At 42.7% G+C, this 24,565-nt stretch overlaps 1 protein-coding gene across 2 annotated transcripts; it reads left to right on the top strand.

Annotated features, from left to right (window-relative positions):
- The first annotated feature begins 7,641 nt into the window (after positions 1-7,641).
- VEZF1 (vascular endothelial zinc finger 1) lies at positions 7,642-22,012 on the top strand. 2 transcript variants are annotated; one of them, XM_042916979.1, is made up of 6 exons: positions 7,642-7,820; positions 12,543-13,237; positions 14,008-14,071; positions 15,151-15,352; positions 16,622-16,765; positions 19,636-22,012. In XM_042916979.1, exons 1-6 carry the CDS (start codon positions 7,788-7,790, stop codon positions 20,061-20,063), a joined length of 1,566 nt encoding a protein of 521 aa, XP_042772913.1. In that variant the 5' UTR covers positions 7,642-7,787; the 3' UTR covers positions 20,064-22,012. The 2 variants fall into 2 exon arrangements, with proteins under 2 accessions (XP_042772913.1, XP_042772914.1); XM_042916980.1 differs by having other exon boundaries at positions 15,169-15,352.
- The last annotated feature ends 2,553 nt before the right edge of the window (positions 22,013-24,565 follow it).

The following is a 24,565-nucleotide window of genomic DNA, read 5'->3' on the forward strand; positions in this document are numbered from 1 at the left end:
AATGAAAGTAGTAGTTAACTATGCCATTAAATACTTTGATTCATTTTAATCTTGGAGTGGTATTAGCCTCATTTTGCAGTTGAGATAATAGGCTGAAAGATACTAAAAGTGACAGGCCCAGAACTTGAATCTTGTGAAAATTTGTTCATTTTACTACCACATTGCTTTTTTTTTTTTTTTTTTTTTAAAGCTAGCCTGCCTTTTTCTGTGGTGGTTTCTAGGGGCTTAAGTGAAAATCACCTGTAATATCCACCTGACGCCACCAGGGTGTCCCATGGTGCTGTCTTTGATCCATGTTTTAGTCTTCCGTGGCTGTGGCCCAGAGCTCAGCAGCAGGAAGGTCAGGTGATCCCTGACTTTCTAGTATGCAGTGCAAAGCCAGCATCAGAAATGCCCTTGCCCTCTTTTAACTCCTACTAGTCAGGCTGGCCTCAGGGCACAACCAGGGCTTGGCTAGCCACTCCTAACTGGGGGCAGGCCACAAAGGACAGTAAGATAGAAAAGACCCTGTGAATGGGTAAATGTCCACAAACATGCATTTGTTCTAGTAGCTGAATATACACTTAACACAAATTTGTATTAGTGAAAGAGATCCACTATAGAAAGATTGAATTGCTTTACTACTCGGGGTAGATGAATTTTAAAAGCCAATGTATGGCGACTTCAGTAATAGTCTGCATTACACTTAGCCCTGAGTATGTATACAACTTCTTAGGCATCCATGTTGATATTTAACAATCCTTTATGATGATCTTTGGTGTTAAAGCTATAATTTATGTGAGAACTAATGAGGTGAAGTCTAGTAGTAAAGAAATCAAATGCTTAAAAATTTTTTTTTCCTTCCAATCCTTTTTAAGCACTTCATACAAATGTCTGTGATTCTTTTCAAGTTTTAATTTTCTCTACTGGGAGGAGCTCCATAAAAGTATGTGCCCAGTGACTAGTACAGTTCCAGACATTTAATAGGTGCTCAATTAATACTTATATATTGAAATAGCAAAACTTCCATAATAGCTATGGGATGGTTATACATGAGCCATTTCTGTAAGGAGAGAGTTAGTGAGCACTTTGATTTGTCTTTAAGCTGATTACAACCCTTTATGAAGTGGGAAAGTAGTCCCTGAGAGGTCCTGGACTGCCTTGCAAAATATGAATGAAATAAGTCATTCTGGGTAGAAATTAGCACAGCCTGAATTTGACCTTAACCATGCAATATCTCTAAGATTAGGTGTTCACCAGGGCTCTTAGAGCTACCGGGATAGGCTTACTAAGTTAAACATTACTGATGGCAGATGTTGGGTTGGTAGTGCCCTTTTCCCTTACTGCTGCCTGTCTTCCCAGTGTGTCCCCATCCCCAAATTCTTGTGGTTTTAAGGAAATCACTGGAATAAATCCTAAACCTATCTGTAGTAGTCCAGCACCCTTTTCAGTTTTCTCATGTCTTTGGTGAGAGGCTAATCACAGATTACTGTACCAATTTGGACCCTTCTGTCTGCTTTGCCTAAGTGATCAGAATAACTGAGCTAAATTAACATATCAAACATATGGGGGCTTCCTCAAGCTTCATGAGTTTTTCTGAGTGTACTGTGTAGGGGACTGGATGAATAATTGGGAATAAAAGTTACTAGTTCCAGTGTTCCTGAGAAGCATCACTAAAGGATTTTTTTCATCCCTTAATTATAATTCTATAAATGCATTAATAGATTGTTCTGAAGATGCACTTCCATATATGAAGAGTAAGTATATTGCCTTTCCTATCTAAAGTGCAAACTACTAAAAGGCAGAAATGTGTATCCTAACCCCCAGAATGCCTGTTTCTGGGATTACTTTATACCTACCTGATGCTCCCAGAAAGTTTTTCACCGGCTTAGATTGACTATTTGTGATTAAGTGTTGAATGAAAGGTGAGAGAAAGTGAAAGGAGAGGTGGGGCAGGCAGAGTAAGCTGGAAAAACGATGAAATAGCTGGGAGCTGAAGGGGGGTGGGGGGTACTTATGTAAGGTCAGTAAAACAAAAAGAAGAGGACAGGGTCAGGCCTTGGGGCTAGAGAGCTAATTCTGTCAACTAGTAGAGATTTGTATGCTTTGTTGAAAAGATAACTTCAGGAGAAAAATCTAGATTCTCCCATCTTCCCTGTTTACCAGAGTAAATTGTTCATCAAGTCAACCTACACTGTCTTCTAGGGATTCTGGTCCTCTTCAATTCTAGCAAAGAGCTTGTTGTCTCTGCTCAGGCAATCAAGGATACAATGTTTCGAGTAGTATTTGTGGATAGCTGTAAGCTTGATGTTTTATTCACAGCTTAAGGAGCAACTGTGGAGTACAGCTGTTGTCCCTATGTTGAGCTTTAACAGCTTGCCAGGTTCTTGCACCTGCTTGTAGGCCTGGACCCAATGACTGAGCTTTAGGCAGTGTCTAGTTCAGGGACTGCTCAGGGTCAAGAAACATCTTTAAAGGAGTGAATTCCCTCCTTAGCCAGATGTTATGCTGTCGTGGCCTTGTGTTGCCATCTCTTGGCTTACTTTCTAGAGTGGAGCAGCCTTCCTAAAGCTTAGTCTAGCTAGTCTTGTGATGCCGCTTCAGTGTCTTAGGTCACCACTGCTCACTTCCCTCATGCAGGGAACATAATACATCAGTTCCTCAACACCTGTTTCATTATTCCCTGTTCCCTTTTTTACCAGGAATGGAGGGATCTACAGCAGAACATCAGATTGACCCGATGAGGCTTTTTCTTAATTCTAGGTCCATGAAAGGGAGAGGAAGGACTACGGACTCAGAAAGAGGGAACCATAAGATCCGCCTGTATTAATTAATATGCTAACTCTTTGGAGATTTCTGAGAAACAATCCTTCCTGAATTCTGGACTACTAAATCTGGTGTGAAGAAATTATCAATGAGGTGTGTCTATCAGGGTTCGGGTTAAAGAATATTCATTTGATTTATCTGTTTTTGCTCCGCCCCTACTCTTCACGACATTTGGACAGGCATTAATAAGTAGTGATCTCTTGTTGCAAATGAATAGTGTTTTTCTGGTAATGCAGATGAAACAGCACAATGCTGTTCAGTTTCATTACATCCATCTTTTAACTAGTGGAATGTGTGTGGGGTGGAGGCTAAAGCCACTGAAAAGAGTTTTACCTCTGTACCAGAATAGCTTCATGTAAGGATTTAATTTATGTTTTTGACTATTAGCATGATGATGTAACTGAGCTAAGCTTTTAGTTGGGTTTAGGCCCACCAAGTTTGTGTGACTTGTTAGGTATCAACTTTTTTCCAAGCTGAGCCATTACCCGGGGCTTGGGGCATCTGAGGGCAGGGAGGAACAGGTGGCCAAAGGAGAAATGTTTGGTGCCTGAGAGTATGTTTTCCAGTTGTATTGAATTTCTTACTTGGTGTATTTTTGACCTGTCTTACTTTCTTTCCTTCTTATGTGCTATGCTATTTTGCTGGCTATTTGTTAGATGTTCTCTGTCATTTAGGAGTTGTGAAACGGAAGTTAGCTTTTCTACTTAAATGCTTTGTGGATGGAACTGATAGGTTTAACATTGATTTCTGGTAGCTTCTTTCTAGAAGAGTTAAACTGATAAATGTGTTTCTATGGCTTTGGACTTGTTTTTGGCATCTTGGGGATGAGACCCTTCTTAGAAACAAGTGTTTTAGAACCCTCAACTACTAGCTGAACTAAATGTCTACCAGGAAAATGAGTGGATTTATTTCCTTTACCTTTGTTCTCTGTGATTGTCTAGCTGTCAAGGAACTTAAATAGGTATTCAGAGAAAAAAATTCTCCCTTGTTTCCCCTTCCTCACCTTACCAGTTAAAGCAGAAATAACTAGTGATGACACTTTAGGTGGTAGAATTGAAACACAAACCCAGCTTCTGACCACATGGGCCACAGGCAATTGGCTTAAGCCCTTAGTGTGGTTATGAAGTTGGGGTGGACTGGAAGGGGGTGGGGAGATTACTTCTGCTTTCCTCCTGAGAAGCTTGGCTGGGTGTTGTTGTTTTGGTTTGGTTTGGAGGAGGGGGGCGGGGTGCTTCCTTTGGTAAAATGTTCTTCCTTTCCTCCTTGATTGCATTGAGGCTGGTAATGAAAGGTAAACACTTCTCTCTGGCCAATGTTTTTTTGGTATTTGCAAATATTCCATTCTTGGCTTTTCCTAGATTTGTTGTCAGTTCTAGCTTTTTTGCATGAAGAATAAGTCCATTAACTTGACAGATTTGAAGCCTCTTCTAACTTCTTTGGAGTAGATATTCCCTACTGAAAGTTTTGGATTTGATTTGTTTTCAATTTGCTGAGAAGTCTTACTTGGGGACAGGTAATTGACAACAGCAGAGATGTTTCCTATTCCTGGGATTCTAAATCTAATTATAACCCCAATGTACTCACAGGATTTTAAAATTCTCTCTGAAATAGGAAGGAAATATCCTGTTACTTTCTAATGTTTGCTAAAAGTTGTCTTTAGAAAAGCTGATCTAAGTTTTCAAGTAATCTCTACCCCCAACGTGGGGCTCAAACCTATGGCCCCCACATCAAGAGTCACATGCTCCTCCAACTGAACCAGCCAGGCACCCCCTAGAAAAGCTGATCTTAATAGGTATATTCCTTTGTCATGTGTCATTAGCCTTTTGTCAACTTACATTAGAGCTCTTAAAAAGAGAGAGGGATGAGGCATGGTGAAAAACCTGTTACTTTGAAAGAAAGTGAGAGGAATAATTAACTGTTTTTGTGGAGTTCACAGCCCCAAAATTAATCTAGAACCAACTAATAGCACCAATAAAAATATTTACTTAGGACTTCTTATATTACAGGAAATGTTCTAAGCATTTTACATACATTTCTCATTTAATTCATGAGTCATCACTGTGAGATAACGCATTTATCTTGTCCTCATTTTCCAGATGAGGAAATAAATCCCTGGAAGGTTAAATGATGGGTTATATAAGCTGGGGCAGAGGAAGTGGGAAAGAAGAACCTGAATAAGATGAGGAGGAGGGGATCTTGAGTTTTATTTGGGTGGATGTAGGCACACTTTTTTTTCTTTTTTTGCTTAGACACCAAACATTTCAGTTATCATATTCGAAGGTAACACCACTGATTCACCCACTGAAAGTTGTTCACAGTAATCAGGATGAATTTACTCTTTAGACATCCTTAGTCTTTTCACTTTCTCCAGTACTGTCTGTGGAAGCTGGTTTGAGGAGAGGCTCATTTGTTTGTGGTTAAGGATATTGTCTGTCCTAAGGGTAGAAATGCCCCTTCTAGGGATGGAGTCTTTAATCTTACTGGTTAACCTCCTTATATTCCTCAAAACATTTGGACCTGATTGTTTTTGAGTAATTGTTCCAAACTTTTGGATATTTTCCCTCTGGAAAATATCCTAAGGTTTAAAATTTCATCTGAATTTAAAAAGTTGTTAAATTTTCTTTTTAAGGGAGGGTTTGGGGAGCAATCAGGAATTTGGGTTTCCTCTCATGGATAGAGATAAAATTAGCCATTTTCCTCAAGAAAAGTGATACATCTGAATCCCAGCTCTTCATTAATGAGAACTGGACTGTTTTCACTTGACCTCTACTTCCTGTTGGTGGGAAACAGAGGTGCTGTGAGAAAGATTGCTGGAGAAGGGTTTCTAGATCTCAGAATAAGTTCAAGAGTCTGGCAATATTGTCATTAGAATAATGGTCTTCATAAGCACTAGTTTTCATGATCCTAAAGCTTCATTTTTAACACCCTTTGAAAGGCTATAAAGTAGGAAAGGCTAAACTGGGGAGGAGGAAAACTTAGTAGATAAATTACATAGACCTTGAGGTGAATCTGTGCTCAAGAAGCAGAGACGTGGAGTCACTGAATGAAAGAACAGGCAGTGTCTACGGTCAGAACTGAAAGGTTTTAGTTTACCTAGTTAATTCCTTAGATTTACATCTTAGTTTCCTCCTTATCTTGCATGTGCATATAAACTTAGGCTTACTGAGCCGTTTTCTTTTTCTCCCCAAATAAGACTAATTTTATAGGAGACATAGGGGCCACTGCAGCAGCTTAGCTGAGGAACGTATGAGAAACTGTTCATTTTCTGTCCCCTCCTGTCTTAGGCTGATCTGTCCCTTGATGTGCTACCTGCTTCTGCTACCGACCCATACTGCAGACTTCTCATTCATCCCCAAGGCCTCCAAGCAATGTCCAATAGGGAATCGACTCTAAAAGGAACCAGACCAGACCAGACCAGACCAAAAAGGTGTGCAGCCCTTTCATTGTGGTGACTGAGGGAAGGAAAGAATGGGAGGGGGTATACGTGTGTAGTGGATGGAAGGGAAACACAGACTGTCAAATTACTATCTCTCTTCAGTTTCTTTTAGAATAGAATTCTGCAACCATACTATCACTATTGTGTCAATATAGGGGAAGTTCAAGATGGTGACCTTGATTAGAATATGTCTGGAGAGGAATAAATGGAGTGTGTGAGATAAGAGACCGTTGGTTATGAAGGATGTTGAAGTCCTGAAATAATGTGACCATCTGAGGAATTTTTTTAAGCCAGAGTTTATAAAAATATCACCAATACAGCCTGCCCCCTCACTGCCCGCCACCGGAGACTTCTCGGACTGGAGACATTTGTTTAATAATAGCTTGTCTCTGATATTCCCAGTAGCTACCTCTCTGAGGAGGGGATAGCAAACGTTCAGGACACCATCCTACAAAGTTCCAGCAGCAGTGACGCCTACACGGAAGACTTGGAACTGCAAACAGAGGCTGGGGTCACCTCAGTGACATCTGACGCCGTCCAACCACAAGTTCGGTTTTTGTTCTGTGGGGCGAGAAAGACTGTACTAAAAGACAAAAATAATTTCTTATCTATACTTCCTCACTTGTTTTTGTTTATTTTTTTGGCGGGAGAGGGGGATGTTCGGGCAAAATTTCCTATCCTCTCTGGCGTTAAGGGGAGGATGGGAAAGCTCAGCCCTTCGCCCAAGAATAAGCCAGTAATGACATCTCTACGCGTGGGAAGTGTTTCCCTCAGCTGGGAGGATCTGAGGCTGCACCCCAGTGGGATTCCTTGCTAGAGCTGGAGGGCCGCTCCGAGGTAGATGCACATCGTAAGCAGGAGTGCGGAGGGGTTAGCGCGCTGGGGATGAAATACCAGACGGGAGAGACACTCCAAGTCCTGGGGGCTTCCCCCAATTTGGAGGCACGGTAGTGCGGCGCATACGGGACTGAAGAGCCAGGTGACCGCCGTGGCCTGCGCCTGCCGCCGAGGGTCTGACAGGGACGCGACGCTGCTGGGCACCGCGTTGGAGTCCCGGGAGACGGCGCCGCAGTGCCCAGCGAGTCCGCGCCAGACCCTGGCGTCCTCCATCTTCTCTCCTGCGCTCCCCCTGCTCCGGCTGCCTGAGCCGCGGACCGCAGCACCACACACCCCCGCGGGGGGGGACGCCGCGCCCCATCCCCGCCCCCGGCCCCACCCCAGCCCCCCCGCGGAGGCCCTGACCCCACCGCCGGCGGGCGCTGGCTGAGCTCCGAGGCGGCGAGTCTGCGGCGGGGACGCCCAGAAGGGGTCCGGGCGGCTGGGGGCGGCGGCGGCCGGGTCGGGGCTCCCCCCCCGCCCGCGCTCGCCGCGGCGGTGGTGCGTCCCGGAGGTTACCGGAAGTGGCCGCGCTCGGCGCTGCCATGTTGAGGAGCCGCCGCTGCCGCTGCCGCCGCCGCCGCCGCCGCCGCTTTGTTGTCGCCTCCTCCGGCTGAGGAGGCTCCCCGAGCGGGGGGAGTGGGGAGGAGGGGGGTCGGCCGCCGCAGCCATGGAGGCCAACTGGACCGCGTTCCTGTTCCAGGTACTGGGGGCCCCCCCGGGGGGGGCACGGGGGGGACAGGGGGGCCGGGCCCCGGGCTGGCGGGCGGGCGGGCGCTCCTCCTCCCCTCCCTCCCGGCTCCGCTCTCCGGCCCGGCCTTAATCCCCCTTTGTTTTTCCGCCCGCCCGCCCCGGCGGAGCGGGGCTGCTGAGGTGAAAGGAGGCGGCCTCACGGGGTGCGGGGGAGAGAGCAGGCCTCGGGGTGAACCCCGGGCCCCCCCTAACACACTCACGCACACGCACACACCCTTCCCTCCCGCCCTGAAGGGGAAGGGAGGAGGCCGGTCGCTGTCACCACCCGCGGCCCAGAGAAAGGAGGGCGCCGGGCCGCTGGATAGCGCGGGCCGCTTGGCCACCGCGCGCTCCGCCCGGGCCCGCACCGTGGGGTGAGGGGGGGGTCCCCAGGTCCTACTCTGAGACACCCCCCCACACACACACACACTTCATCCATCTTTCGCTGTCCTGCCGTTTAACCTCCCTCTCCTCTTTTTGTGTGTGTGTTGACTTTCTGACCCCCCCATCCCCGCGAATAGCGGGTATCCCTGGGTTCCCCGCCACTCCCCCTTCCCGCCCCCCCCCCGTGTTTACCCTGTTGGGGGGTGTTCTGAGTGAGTCTCCCCTCCCCAAACTTTTTCACTGGATTACATTTTTTCTCTCGCAAGCCTTTGCCGAACCTTGGCAGCTGACACCCTCTCCCTCTGTCCAGCTCTCCCGCCGTCCCATTCAGCCCGGGGAATCCCCCAGCCGGGCCGGGGCGGGGGGAGCGGTGGGGGCCGGGACTCCAGGAGGCCCGACCTTCTCTCCCGGAGCGCTTTTCCCTCTCGTCCCACCTCGAACGTTTCCTCCTACCGAGTGGGGGAGACGGAAAGTGGAGACAGCAAACAAAGTCCGCTTACAAAGCCCCCAGATGAGTCATTCGTTGGGGTGTTGGTCTACACTTTCTGCAAGAAACTTAAAAGTGACTGTAGCCGATACGTTGGCACTCCTCTTGCCCGCCTGTTTTAGGTGGGGGACCCCTGTTGGGAAGACCTAGGCTGGAACTTATTTTTTCCCTGCCTCATTTCTATTTGCAAACGAATCACTTAGTGGGCAGTAGTGATGAGCTCACGGGAAAACTTCGGAACCGGAGGAGGTTAAGAAGCTTGTCACTTTAAATGCGTTCTTCCCGCCTCTCTGGGTTATTTTCCTTCTTTGAATAACTTTGTGAAATCCCAAACGCCTTGCTTGGGCGCTGGAGACCTTTGAAACTAACCAGGAATGGATGCAGAATTCTCAAAAAATCATCCCAGCCACTGGACCCATCCCAGTGGAGATGATATAGGGAATTGGATAATTCAGACATTACCTATTGTGTAGAGCTGGTATATTGTTTTCAAACATATTTTCTTTCAAATGTGAGTAAATTTGATTTTTAAGTAGTTATTGAAATATATTCGGGCTTCTTAAAATTGAAGATACACAAAATTTGTCAAACTTCTTTTCTCATCCTGATCTAGTATTGTTTTATCATGCTTTAAGTCTACCTAAAAAATGCATTGGGGAAGATATGATGTATAACTACCTGGCATCCAGATTGGTGTAAAGGTGGCAAATGCCCTCTCTAGAAAACGCTTTCAAATGGTCTTTTTAAAACATGGGATTAATGGGCCACCTAAGTGATTTTCATTTGAAGAATGCTTTTGATTTACCATATTAAATCTGCTGTATGTAAACTTAATGGTGATTGAAAAAAAGGAGAGTTCTTTATGTAAAGGAAAAACCTATAACTAATTTTTGGAAAGCTAGTTGAACATTTTTTTGGAATACTTTTATTCTTTTCCTGGATAAGACAAATGCCAATCATTTATTGATCAACTTGTTACTTAGACTTTATATTATTGAATTTTTTTTTTCAGCAATTAAAATCTTTTTCTCCACCTGATGGAGAAGTGTGAAAGCTAATATTTGATCCTGGGCTTGGCAATGTGTGCAGTGAAAATTGTTGGAAAAATAATTTAGAGCCAAAGACAGTGGAATGGGTTAAGAGAATATTTCAGTCTTTTCTATAGAAAGGTATGAATAGACTTATTCAGTTTCAGTTTTAAGTAATTTTCCCTGGGGAAATGGGAGAGTTAAACTCTCTCGTTTGTTTCCTAGAGCATACTGTGGAATTTATATTTTAAAACAGTTTAATACCTGCTTGCTTTCCAGATAACCTGGTGGAAAGTGAAAGCCATAGCTGTTAAGATGTTTGATGGATGATTCTCCTAACAGGGCATTCAAGATATGACTCACTGATGCTAATTTGTTTCAGTACAAAATTTTTTGCCCTCTGGCACTGGAGATTTCATGGTGCTATATCCTACCACCCTGGGTGATGAAATAACATTTCTGTTTTGTTTTTTGCCAACCCCAGAAAAAGGAAAGCTTGGGCAGGGTTAAAAAAGCCTTCAAGTTGAAAGAGATGGGAGATAAAATGAAAGCTTTGGTTTGATGATACTAGTCAAATAAAAGTCTACCCAGAATTTTTTTTTTTTTTTTTTTTTTTTTTTTTTAATCACTTAACTGAAGGCAGGCCATGGTGGTTATTTTACTCTGTCTCTCCCTCAGTGAACAAGTTGGGGGAATCCAGTTCCCCTCTTAGAAGGCTTCATGTAGAAGTGTGGGGACCCTAGGAATCCTCAGAGAGTGATTCCCATAGTGGTCGAGGCATTCTACAGCATTTCACCCAAGAAGCAGGGACCTGGTGTGACCTCGTGTGAGAGTGAGCTTCAGCAATGCTGTAAAAATACTTTATGTTGCCACAGACATCTGAATTGGTAAAATGGCAGTAAGTGCTTTTAGTACTCCATCGAACTAATGGTTGTTCAGAATTGAAAAATGCCTCTAAACACTATAAGTCTGAACTTTGGCCAGAAGATTTGCATTCTCTATTATCTGATCTGTTAGCCTTTGAAATTGTATATCGTGAGCTATCTTCAGCTATTAACTGTTTGTATACTGTATGGAAACTTGGGTATACAGGTTGGAAAGGGGGTAAGATTTGCATCCAAATTCTGTAAAGTTTCTACTAATGTCTCCTGGGCAGACCCTGACATTTACAGTAGCTCCATAAATTAAATTAAAAGTGGACTGTAATTCAGTATGATCCCTGAGTCCAGAAAGATACTCATAAGTAAGCACACAATTTCTGTATTTCCAGGACTGAAAGGGTGATTCAACCAAAATTATTAAATTGAAACTGGTAGCTGTGGATACCACACTTCCTAATGATTTGGGGAGACTGGTTCCAGGCTTAGCTGCTGTGCTGCCATCACGTAAATATTACAGCTATGTGCGATAGACACTCTTATCCATCAGGGGAGAAGCGCTGAGCATGTGTGTCTGTCTCCTTGTTATTTTCTTCTTAATCAAGTTAACTGTAGGATTTGTGATTATAGAGTGAGAAGGGTAAATAAGTGGCTAGGGTGTCTAAGATGATGGGATGGGCCCTCCTAGGATGTTGTATGCTTAAGATATTTGGAACTCCTGCCTTCGAATGCATGTATCCTTTTAGGATTACAAAACTCAAGCATAGGGGCTTGAGCCCACTATCAAAAGTTGCAAAAATAATGGTGGTAAAAAGTACAACGTATCAGGAAGAACTATTTCAGGAATTTTCCCCATCATTTCCTAATTGTTTATCAGTATGGAGAATTTTAAAAGAAGCAAAACCAAGAGAGTAACTACTCATAAATACCAAGAACATGATCCACGACGAAATTTTGGTTTCAGTGCAGCTAAAGAAAATTTCTAGACAGCGTCCAGTTCTGGAGTGGAGAAGCACATTATAACAGCAAATGTCTAATACTTTAACGAAACATCCAAGTGCTGGAAGAAGATGAAAATGAAAGGAATTTTAATTATTTACGGTTTGTGTTCTCTTGCTAGTCTGTCTTTGAGAGTTTCAGGTTTGAACAACTAGTGTTGTTAAAGGATGCAGATTTCTAGCGTAAGAGTAAATGAACTGGGAAACAACTGACAGGTGTTTTGCTGTGGGCTACCTTCACACATGCCTTCCAGGCTGATTAATAGCAGGTTTAATTTCAGTCAATCTTTTAGTAATAAAGTAAAGTAAAAACTTTAAAAGGAAACTTACCAAACCGCGTATGTATTCAGAGAGCTAGATTCCTGTTATCACTTAGCAACAGCCTCCTTCCTCCAGCACTAAGTTTTCTGATGGAAAGGGAGAGACAGTGCCTTTCTTTTACTAGGTAAAATAGACAAATAGATGATTATGTGTATACATGTGTATGTATATGAATGTGTTGTGTGTGTGTTACTGCAGTAAGGTACTCGTAGATACTTAGTCTGGAGTGTGACTTTTTTTTTTTTTTTTTTTTTTTGGACAAGTTATTTAAACTTGGTTTCAGCACTGACAGACTAATGCAAACTGATTCCCTCCGCTGGTATGTCCCTTGTGAACCAGGGTGGTGTGTAGTCAGCTGTTTGAAAGCAAGATCACTGTCAGCAACTTAGTCGTACAAGTTTTGTGTCTGCACAGTGATTTTAATGCTTTGTACTGGAAGCTCTAAGGGTCACTAGGTGGTTGCTGGCTCACTGCTGCAGGGAGTAGCTTACAGGCTCTTTGATTGTTTCTTCTGGTCTCTGTTGTCTGTGGGACATGTTGAATTTTGAAGGCCATTGTGAGAGGCTGAGTTTCTGAAGTGTAAATGTTTGGTTTTAGGCCCATGAAGCCTCCCATCACCAACAGCAGGCAGCACAGAACAGCTTGCTGCCCCTCCTGAGCTCTGCTGTGGAACCCCCTGATCAGAAACCATTGCTTCCAATACCAATAACTCAGAAACCTCAAGCGGCACCAGAAACATTAAAGGATGCCATTGGGATTAAAAAAGAAAAACCCAAAACTTCATTTGTGTGCACTTACTGCAGTAAAGCTTTCAGGGACAGCTATCACCTGAGGCGCCACGAGTCCTGCCACACAGGGATCAAGTTGGTGTCCCGGTCAAAGAAAACTCCCACTACGGTGGTTCCCCTCATCTCCACCATCGCTGGGGACAGCAGCAGAACTTCGTTGGTCTCAACCATTGCTGGCATCTTATCAACAGTCACTACATCTTCCTCGGGCACCAACCCCAGCAGCAGTGCCAGCACCACAGCTATGCCCGTGACCCAGTCTGTCAAGAAACCCAGTAAGCCTGTCAAGAAGAACCATGCCTGCGAGATGTGTGGGAAGGCCTTCCGAGACGTGTACCACCTCAACCGGCACAAGCTCTCCCATTCGGACGAAAAGCCCTTCGAGTGTCCTGTTTGTAATCAGCGCTTCAAGAGGAAGGACCGGATGACTTACCATGTGAGGTCTCACGAAGGAGGCATCACCAAACCCTATACTTGCAGTGTTTGTGGGAAAGGCTTCTCGAGGTACTGCATTTTGCTTTGCTTTGCTTTCATTATGGTATCAGTGAACTTCAGTTTTGTCTCTTTGCCATCTAGAAGGTTTATGTGAGAATAGCTGTGGGCAGGCCTGTGTTATTAGAGGAGATTGGTGATAGATAAAGTATTACACCTCCAGGTCTCATTTCAGTGTGGTGTGGTTGGCAAGCGATGACACAGTGATTAGCTTAATATTTCATCTGAGAAGTGCCTTGGTGGACTGGGGTCTTCATTTGGCACATCAGTAATTCTTGTCACTGCAAAACCACCAGTTTCCAATTCAGTCGGGTGACTAGATATGAGGTTCACTGTGCAAATCAAAGAAACTTATTTCCTGGAAGTTGGGATGACCTTGGATACTCTTAGTAAAAGTTGTAGGAGGACGTTTTTCCGTGTATCTGTGGTTACTAACATTTCACTAATTTTCATTTTCAAGGCTTTTAAAGTTAATAGAGTAGTAGCTGTCTCTGGCAAGTGTTAGGACTAAAACTTTGGGTATTTTATAATTTAAAGAACCAAGACCTAACATGATTTGATGTTGACTAGGAGAGAAAAATTAACAGGTAAAGGACTAAGACTTTTGTTTGTGGTAAGAGAGGTAAGGAGGCTTGCACTGGGGGGAGGGGGAGTTGGTAATTCGGCTAGCTTTCTTTAAAATGCCCCCCACCCAAAGCTGCCAAGCATGTAAACATCACAGTGAGTAGCATTTCTCAATGTGTGTTCCATTACATCTTCTGTTGAAACTCTCTCTTTCACAGGCCTGACCACTTAAGCTGTCACGTAAAACATGTCCATTCAACAGAAAGACCCTTCAAATGCCAAGTAAGAGTTAAAATGACTTATCCTTAGTGTAGCACTTAATGCACATTATCCAAAAGGTCTGAGCCAATCAAATCTCACCGTTCTTGAATAGTCTTAAAATCACTGACTTGAGTAAATGTGGTCCATTTGAATTCTGGTTTTATACGAGATAAATGACAGCTTCTATTTCTGTGAGGCAAGAGCATTTAAAAATGTAAATGTGTTGTTTTTGTTAAGCTACATTTCCCTTTCCTTAGGCAACAGTATTTATTGTTATAAGAAAAAAATTTATAGTCTGGCAAAGGTCATTATGTGTTTGGAATGAATGAAATAAATGAATGAAATGCTTTAAATTATTTGCCGGGTTGATGATTGAGGTTGTTTTAACTGTAATAGAAGAAAACTAGGAATTTTCTCCCAAATGTTATCACTTACCGGATGTTTGTCTGCCAAATTGGGGTATTTTCTAGTTGTTTGAAAATCTGTTGATTTTATTTCACATAAGTTGTGATAATGAAAAGGTTAGGAATCTTGCTAAATCAAATGACTTTTTTAGACCTCAGTAATTTTAGTTTGTTGTTGGAAGTCTTTTTGTGCTCCTTTCAGTTAAATGTGTTAATGACTGACTTTATTAAGTAAATGATTTGAACTGTAAGAAAAATCCAATTCGAGGAAGGAAGCTAGTGTCATTTGAATGAGTGCCTGCTATGTGCGAGGCCTCGGGCCAGTCTCTTAATCCCACCAATAAATTTGTGAGGTAGGTATTATTTACCTTCATTTTACAGATGAAGAAACACATTCAGATAGGTTAACTAATTTGCTCAGTGTTACCTTGTCGTGAATCAAGGAGCTGGATTTAAATCCAGGTTTAACTGACTCTACGGCTCACATCTTTTCAGTACTTACTCTGTGTTGATATTTTTTCTTCCCTCAAAACGTAAGGGTCTAAAATTCATCGAGTGTTTTGTCATGATGGCGATTCTAGGTAACACATGCAGTTCAGATTCAACTCAGTCTGCTTGCGGACATGGATAGGGTAATGCCTAGAATATAACGTACTTTAAAATGAGTAGAACAGGATAGTCTATATTTAAAAAAAGTTTTCCTCCCTCATGCAGACGTGCACTGCTGCCTTTGCCACCAAAGACAGACTGCGGACACACATGGTGCGCCACGAAGGCAAGGTATCGTGTAACATCTGTGGGAAGCTTCTGAGTGCAGCGTACATCACCAGCCACTTAAAGACACACGGGCAGAGCCAAAGTATCAACTGTAATACATGTAAACAAGGCATCAGTAAAAGTAGGTGACACTTCAAATTATATTTCTGTCGCATTTGAGATTGGTGAAATCTGAGTGTTTTGATAATGTATTGAAGGTATTTTCACTGTGCTGTCAGTACATTCACGTTCATCTTACATGTTCCCTCCCATCACCAAAGCGCGTAAACACACGTCAATGGAGAGTAGATACTGATGTTAGAAACAGACCTCACCTGCATATATACAATACAGACAGCACTGACAAGCCCTCCGCTAATTTTGCTTTCAGTCCTGTGCTTGTCTACTAACGACACCCAAGTTAGAAAAGCATAATTTTCCCGTAGCTGTTTTTCAATGCGTCCCTTCTTCTATGGAGTTTGACTAAAAGGCTCTAGTGTTTTAGAATTGCGGCAGCAGAAGCCACACTAGGAAGTTGCATCTTATGCTGGGCAATTTTGATTGTTTTTATTCAGTGTTAGGAAGATTCTCAAGCATCAATGTCTCCTAACTACTGATTGAGTTAATAACATGCCCTTAATAACCTTAAAGATGAAAGGAGTGTTATTAAGTTTGCTTTTCAGACCCAGATCTGTAGAGATAGGACATCCTACCCATTTGAAGGTGTAAGTGCTTTGCCCACCTTAAATTCAGAATTGAAAAGAGACTCTTTCAGGGACTTGTGGATAAAACTTGATACTTGTATCTACCCAGGCTTTTTCTTTGAGATTGCCCTAACCACCAGGAGAAAGTATATTTCTCATTCCGTATCCCATTATATATGTACTTTGTGCGGCAGAAACATTAAGTTCTCAAAATAGGTGGCCAAAAGTGAGTGGGAAAGAACGTTTATTGTGTTTTAATCTCATCCATTTTCCTTCTTTGTAAGTAAGTTGGGTTTATTATCTAGCATGTCACACTTTGTTAACTTTACAAAAACTTACTTCTAGTGCATGTTGTTGTGGTCAAGTAACCAACTATATTAGATATTTTGGTGAGTGTGAATTTGTCCATTCTAATGTTAACGAAGTTCCCTTCCAAAAGACACTTGCTTTTCAATATAGCAAAGAATTCTTTTTTTCTTTTATATTGATTTTCCCTAGTTTTCTAGATTCCTTTCTTAATTTATCTACTTTGACCAATATAGACAGAAGCAGCAAAAGAAGATGCTCTGTAGTAGAAACTATCAAGTCCAATGATAAAGGTCAGAGAAGCATGAGGAGTCTCTAAGTATCCAAGTTTGGGGTTTTGAAAAAAAATGGCTGCACTTTTTCAAGGTAAATGTAGCGTTTCTGGTTTGTCTTTGGAGTAGCATGCATGAGTGAAGAGACCAGCAACCAGAAGCAGCAGCAGCAGCAGCAACAGCAGCAGCAGCAGCAACATGTGACGAGCTGGCCAGGGAAGCAGGTGGAGACACTGAGACTGTGGGAAGAAGCTGTCAAAGCAAGAAAGAAAGGTAAGATGAGGCAGTCAGTGCTCCAAGTGTGGCTAAAGAAGTGTTTTCGTTCTGTAGTTTATTTTCTTAAAGCTTTGCTGTTTTCTGCTTTGTAGTGTTCTTTCTGTATTGTATTATTCATTACATGTTTCCGACTTTATAGTGCTGATAATCTTTTCTCTTGGTCTTATCCTTAATCTCATTCAGTCTGTCACTGGGGCTGGCATTAGCTTAACATATATGTACCAAGTTGTCAGGAACTTTAGTTGTTACTAAAATTGAGAATGGTTCCCTTTCCTTTCATGTATCTTCTAAAGAATCAGAGCATCACTTTTCAACATAGCTTTTTAACTTCATACCTATAGCTTTTGGCTTCTAGACTGTTGTGCAGCCATTTCAAATCAATCTTTTTGTCTATGTACCATCAGCCACGGGAGAGATTCCCGAAATTCCTCCTTTCCTTCCTGACCCCTACCATGTCTTATTCCTGTTTTATTTTAAATTCATAAGGAATCCCCTGGATGTAGGCTTCTTGTAATCCTTTGCTGTGTGGTTTTTTTCCCTCTTTCGCTTTCATGTAGTACGGCTGTTGCCTTGCACAGATCCCTTCTAAACACCCTGTACTTGGATAAAGATAAAAGGAATAGCCTCCTTTCTCATACATGTACTGGCATCGCAGCCAGATAGGCTTTCCACCCTTCCTCAGCTGCCACTTGCTCCTCTCTTGAAAATGAAAATTTGTCATTGTTCTAATAAAATGCTATATGGTTAGGAGAAGGGGTTGGGGGGTGGGGGGAATGTATACGTGCCATGACAATTGCCCAGTGAGTGAAAGAAAGCATGTTACGGAGGATGTTTTACTTAAAGGAGTTGAGAGTAAAATTGTTGAAGTCCTGGAAAAGGATGATGTCAGACTGAAAGGAAAATGTGCAGGGTTGGGAAAGTGGCGCATGTGAGGGTGAAAGCTCCCTCTTTGGTATAAACAAGAATATCCTTAGCAGTGCTACCATCACCTCAAAAGTGAGTTGGTTTTCTCTTTCTTTCTGCACTCTTCCATTTGGTGTTGTATTTCAGTTTGCTTGCACAATAAGACTTGATTGTTTAGCTCATCTTCTGACCTCCATGAAACAAAATGCTATTGTAGTCCCATTTGTAGCATGAATATCTCTGGAAACCACCACTGATGTTAGAAACTTCTATATTCATGTTAGTAAAATGCCACATTTGGGGGCAGAGGAGACTCCTGCCCTGAAAATGTAAACTTGAATCAACGTGTCTCTTTTTTAAATAAGATAATGTTAAGTTCCCAAACCTGAGTGACAATCAGATCACCATCTTGGGAACTTTTTAAAAATACAGATTTCCGGGTCGCCTGGGTGGCTCAGTGGGTTAAGCGTCCGGACTCTTGATTTTGGCTCAGGTCACGATCTTGAGGTTAGTGGAACTGAGCCCCATGTCGGGCTCTGTGCTGACATTGCAGAGCCTGCTTGGGATACTCTCTCTCCATCTCTCTCTGCCCCTCCCCTGCACACACACTTGTGTGTGTGTGCGCTCTCCCTCAAATAAACATTAAAAAAAAAAAAAACAAAAAAACCCAGATTTCCAAGATTCATGTAAATCTCACTATTGAATTTCCTGGGAGGCCTTTTTTTTCTTTGTTTCCTTCAAGCTCCCTAGATAAATGATTTTGATCATCAGCCAGGTTTGGGAATTCCTGACAGAGAGTATGGAGTTCCATCATACTGATCAAGGAAGGGCTGCATATTGACCCCAGGTTCCGTGTGAGGTGCTTTGACCCATATGTGTGGGAGTATGCAGACCTCCATCTTTAGTCTCAAATGTATTTCTCCATTTTGACAGCCAGGTTACACACAGCTAGCCCACCCACCTGTCTTCTTACTGCTGTTTTCTGACACACCAGCAGGTGGTGCTGAATTTTGTTGAGGGGTGGGGTAGGGGGGTCACCTCTGAGGCAAATTTTAAGAAATGACCAGGCATTGCTGGATAACAAGGACCAGGGTCCCCCAAATCACTGCAAGGGCTCCTTGCTTAATTATTCCTCCTTGATATGGTTGATTTATATATATGTGTGTGTGTGTGTGTGTGTATAGGCAATTAAATGACACTAGGCATAAAATTGTGTCAGCATCAGAAACACAAGAAATGGGAGTTTGGGAAGGAGAATATAAACCCATTGAGAGATATTTTGTCTTAACATAGTTAGGAAACCTAACCGGAAACAGGATTATTTAACTAAACAATTTTTCTAAGACTGAAATAAACATGATATTAAAATAGGCTTTTTACCAGTCCTACTTACAGATTTTTAAAACCTTAACAGAATGTAGCTTCACCTCTGAATCTTTAGAGTTCATAGCAGTGAGGACGCACAACTCTCTCCGCTAGTTACAGTGTGCCTTACCAGAAGATTTTTCTGATTACCTGTTCTTGTGTGACCATTGGCCCAGCGCTGTGTAAAACAGGCTCTTTCTCCTGGCCTGCCGATGGTTGGCTCTGCCTGCATGAAGCTGTAGTGAGAATACTAAGCCCTGCTTGCTATCTCTGCCCCCCAGAGTGCCTTGCAGAAATTAACTGATCTTCCCAGCATCACTGTGAGGTAGGTACATAAATCTAAACTTGAAACCAAAAGCACCAGGCTGAACAGGTTGCCCAAGTCCTTGTGGGAGGTACAGCATCAGAAAAGAGATTCAGGCACCCCGCCCCCCCAGTTCTGTGTTCAGAGAGCCTCCCTTCCTGATGACCACTTGGTAGAAAACTGTATTTTCATTCATAAAATGTGTGTCCTTTTAATTAAAAAAAGTTGATTCAGAAACTGTGAATTTTGTTCATTGCTTTGGGAGTCTAAAGGCCATTTTGTCTTCTTATTTTAGAAGCTGCTAACCTGTGCCAAACCTCCACGGCTGCTACGACACCTGTGACTCTCACTACTCCATTCAATATAACGTCCTCTGTGTCGTCTGGGACGATGTCAAACCCAGTCACAGTGGCAGCTGCAATGAGCATGAGAAGTCCAGTAAATGTTTCAAGTGCAGTTAACATAACCAGCCCAATGAACATAGGGCACCCTGTAACTATAACCAGTCCGTTATCCATGACCTCTCCTTTAACACTCACTACCCCAGTCAACCTTCCCACCCCTGTCACTGCTCCAGTGAATATAGCACACCCTGTCACGATCACATCTCCAATGAACCTGCCCACACCTATGACGTTAGCTGCCCCTCTCAATATAGCAATGAGGCCTGTAGAGAGCATGCCTTTCTTACCCCAAGCTTTGCCTACATCACCACCTTGGTAAACAGTATTATAAAATCAAAATATGGGTTAAAGTAAATATTTACCAGCAACTTACTTTTAGTTTATTAAAGCAAAAAGTAAACCATGAAATCGGGAGATTTTATTACATTAGTTAATAATAGTGTAGTAGCATTTTTCTCCAATTTGGCTGGGATTATTCAAAGTAGGGTGTGTATGTAACTTATCACTGGACCACTTTAGTCTAATCAGAAATTCCTTTTAGCTGACAGCATTGCTTAAACAGGATAGTAGTTGGCAAGATAAAATGCCAGAATTAAAACCAATCATAAAAAAGCAAAACCCATTTCAAAATAAAAAAACAGCATTATTGTTTCTAATCCCAAGAAATCATTTTATTCTAAACACTAGCAAAACTCTTCTCCCCATATAAAGTGGATGGGTGGATGGCTGATTTTAACCTGAAGTCCTAAATCCACAGATAGAGAGCTAGTGTAGAATTGTCTGTGTTTATTGTTTTTATGAGTAAATACATGCATTGTCATAATAAAATGCATTTCAGAGAATATGCATTTTACCTTTGGGAATATGTTAATTTCAGGCAGCATTCCCTATGGGAAAGGTGATACCAGCTCTGATATGCAAAGCATATGATAATTTATCATTCTAACTTCAACATATAATAGGGATTGTGACCTGATATTTGGAGATGTAAATATTGCTCAGCATATTAATCCTGATGGAATATAGCATTGTAGTTGACTTTTTAAAAAAAAAAAAAAATTAAAAAAACAACAACAACAACAACCAAAATATACAAATTGTGTTTTGGTAAGAAAAGGCCTCAACTGACAGCGGAGAAGTCAAGTGTGTGGACAGGCAGACTCCTAACAAACAGAGGCCAGTGGGACTCCTTTCAGGAGCCAAGGAGTACTTTGGAACAGTTAAAATATATCGCTTTAAATTGGAAGATGTTGGAGGCACTGGGATGTGATATGCCCCTCTCTCTCCCAATCAGAGCCTGTTGATGTTACAACAGGGAAAGATGTGTTAGTTGCTCACTAGAGTTTATGTCTTATATTAAATTGTATACAGTTTTTATTCTAACCACTAACTAGGTAGTATGCCCCTTCAGAACAGCAGAGTGTATCTTTTTTTTTTTTTTTAATTTCTCCTTCCGTTTCTTAATCAAGTATTGTGCAGATTTGTTCAACTTTGTAAATATGGACATCACTTTTTTTTTTTTCTTTGAAAAAACACTTGTATCAGCTTTGTGGTGTTTTCAGGGAGACAGCTATCTGTACTCCCTGTAGAAACCCAGCAATGATTGTGCACGTTAAGACATGTGCTTTTTATTTCTTAGCAGGATGTTTTATCTCTGTACATAAAGTAGAAACCAAAAGTTAGGGAAACAGATACTCTTTACACCATCATGCCACACATGTTTTGAAAGCATTGTGTTTAAAAAAAAAAAAGTTACTAAAACCAAGACGCTGTGATTTTTTTTAAGTTGCAATATGTTTTGGGTGTTTTTTTTTTTTTTCTTTTTTAATCTTGCAGTTAAGAGAAGTGGAATTTAGTTGTATTAATCTTGCAGAATGTTTGCAGGACTGACTATCAAACTGGATGACTTCCGTTTATACCCCACTGTGTCAGTTCAAGCATCAAACACCTTACATCTGAGGCAGACTTCCTACATCAGGGACAGGTATCTGTGTGTCATTATACAAAACAGTTCGAGGGGGTTGAACTACGTAGTAAAAAATAAAATAGTACTTAGTGTAAAATAATTTTATAAATGATCTTTTGTACTTTAGGACATTAAATTGTACAACTTTTGTATATATAAAAGCTTAGGAACTTTCTGTTTAGCAGGAAGGCAACACATTCCTACACTTTTAATGTATATGTTTGTTATAATGTCCATGTAAACATGCCCTATGTTTGTGCCTTTTAATTAGTTTGTCTCAATAAACAAAATGTAGAGAAAAATATGTAGCTATGACTTTGTTACAACTGTTCTATCCACAGTACAAAGATGGTTTGTTTTTAATCTGTAGAGCATTATGTGTGGACTACTGGAAGGACTTGTGTAGGGAAGGCCCATACGTGGCCCTGCTGAGGCCTGGATTGGGCAGGTAGTGGCCACATTTGGAGGAAGCCCAATTTCCTGGCATGCAGCCCCAGGACTGGGTTCTGGCTCTGCCTGCTGGGACCTGTCATCTCTTTGGCTGGGCTGGCAGTCACCGTCCACCGTGATTCAGACAGCCCAGGCTTTCTCCACAGTGGCCCAAGGAGCAGTCCTCAGTGGGGGCAGGTGTGGACCCTACCCCCAGGCTAGAGTGTGGTCGTCAGAACCCTGAAAGTATTAGTTCTTAAAAAAAAAAAAAAAAAAAAAAAAAAAAAAAAAGATATATACTAGAAATGATTGTTTTATCAATTCATTGTATAATAAACAGGAGTGAGACTTCATTGTATGAGTTCAGTTAAAATGCTATTTTGTATGCATTCTTTATTCACTTAAGAAGCTTGTCTGCAATAATAAAGCCACGTCGTGTCTTCTTTTGGGAGGGAGAGAGTTGGCAGGAAGGGGGTGGCGGCGGGCCACTGAAGGGGGGGTGGCGATAGGTTGTGTGGTAAGATTCTCCTGTGTCTTGGAACTGGAATTGAGTTATGATGCTGATGAACTGATTCAACCAAGTGTTGAAGGCACGACGGCCACCGCGCTACGAGAAAAACAGAGTTTATTTTTCCCTTCTGGTTGTAACCTGGTTGAGAGCTTCCCTTTATCAGATTGGCAGCTAAACAGTTGTATTAGATAATCCTCAAATCTGACATCAGCCTGTTATGCTCTAGGGCTCGCTGCTTGGCCTGCATTTGCCTTTTATTGTATACCCATTTCCCTCCTAAGGTGTGCTCCTAAACGAAGGTTTCTATGTAAGCAGATGATGATTTTTCCTGTCAATACCAGCACTGTATTACTAACATGCAAAATACTGCAGATTTATTTTGACAAATTAAAGTTAACCGGTCACAAATGTTATGGATTGCTTAATATCTCAGAAGCTTCACCGGTTCACCGTGATGGTAGAGCAATGTTGAAAGCACTTGCTTCTCCAGGTAGTACGCATCAGCACGGGGCTGGAGGAACGGGGAGGGACTGATGTCCGGCTGGTTGGTACCGAGCTCCTGCAGAGAAGGGAGGGTGGAAATGCACCAGACTGACCCCACAAGTACTGCCAGTCCGCCTGAGGAGAGTCTAGGCAGCCAGGCCTTGGGGCAGTGGCCCAGGCTTAGGCCCCTGTTCCACCCAAAAGAGAAAATGGATTTAGAACATTTCTCATGCTCTAGAAGCCAATTTCTTTACTTGTAAAGGGTCTTAGGCCCGTTTGTGTTCAACCAGATCCATCAGATGTCCGTTAGGTGCCAACAATGTGCCAGACACCATCCGGCACTAAAGGACAGTAAAGGTGGTTCCCATGTGGTTGCCACCTCGAAGGAGGCTGTTAAGAGAGATGACAAGTACTCCAGTGACAGTATCACCAGATAGCAAATCAAGATGAACCTGACACTTCATTTAATGAAAAAGTTTTGGGTACCTACACCCAAATTCTGTTTTATATAGAATTGAGGCTTTTCAAACTTTTTCTGACGATTGCTTTAGTCTCTGTGGACTCCGTGAAAACAGCTGGAGGAAAAGTGTTCCTGGTGTTTTTGTCCGGAAACAAGAAGTGTTATTTCACTGAGTTGCTAGTTAATCTTTACAGTCCTGGGTGTACAAGTCTCTCTGCTCTTCTTGAGGGACTCTGCAGTTTAGTCCTCTCCAAAGAGACCTGGGTGCAGGATGGAGAGGGGATAGTGAAGGTTTTCCCTGAAGTGTCCTCGCGGATCACTGGACTAAAAGTCCAGTGTGCTCATGGGATGTAATCACTTTCCCCTCCCTGCTCTAATAAATCTCGCCCTCAGTCCTGCAGCCTTTGCATTTCCTCCTTAAGGAGTCTCGTAGCCTGAACAAATGCCATTTGTCCCCATTTGGGCCTATAAATCTCCCCCACAGCTGGTCTGACCTTGACAGATTACTGGATAATCTCCCCCTGGTCTTGTAAAAATGGCGGGGGGGGGGGGGGGGGCGGGGGGGGGGGGGGCGGCAGGTCAGTGTAATGGTTCAGGGCTCAGTACTGACTGACTGGCTGACTGTGCATTGATCTGGACACCAGCTTCTCTTGGTTGCCCACTTTTGGGCAATCAGACCCATGTGGTTCCCAAGGAAGGAATGGAGAGAGGGTCAAGGGCTTTGCTTTGTTGGATTTTTCTGTAATCTAGCCCTCTCCTTGAGGCAACCCATCAGGGGTTGGCTCGTTAGATTTTCCCTTCCCAAAACAGGCACTTGACCCAGATCTTGGCCCTGGACCATGAGGGTCAAGTATACTTCACTTTACAAAAACTGCCATGTCATGGGAAGAGAAGGGATTTTCACACTTAAGAGTCTGTATCACCCCTGACTTGCATCATAATTTCAGAAATTTTCTTCATCCTTGATTATCT

This window comes from Panthera leo, chromosome E1 (genome assembly GCF_018350215.1).
Source record: "Panthera leo isolate Ple1 chromosome E1, P.leo_Ple1_pat1.1, whole genome shotgun sequence".
Taxonomy (NCBI): domain Eukaryota; kingdom Metazoa; phylum Chordata; class Mammalia; order Carnivora; family Felidae; genus Panthera; species Panthera leo.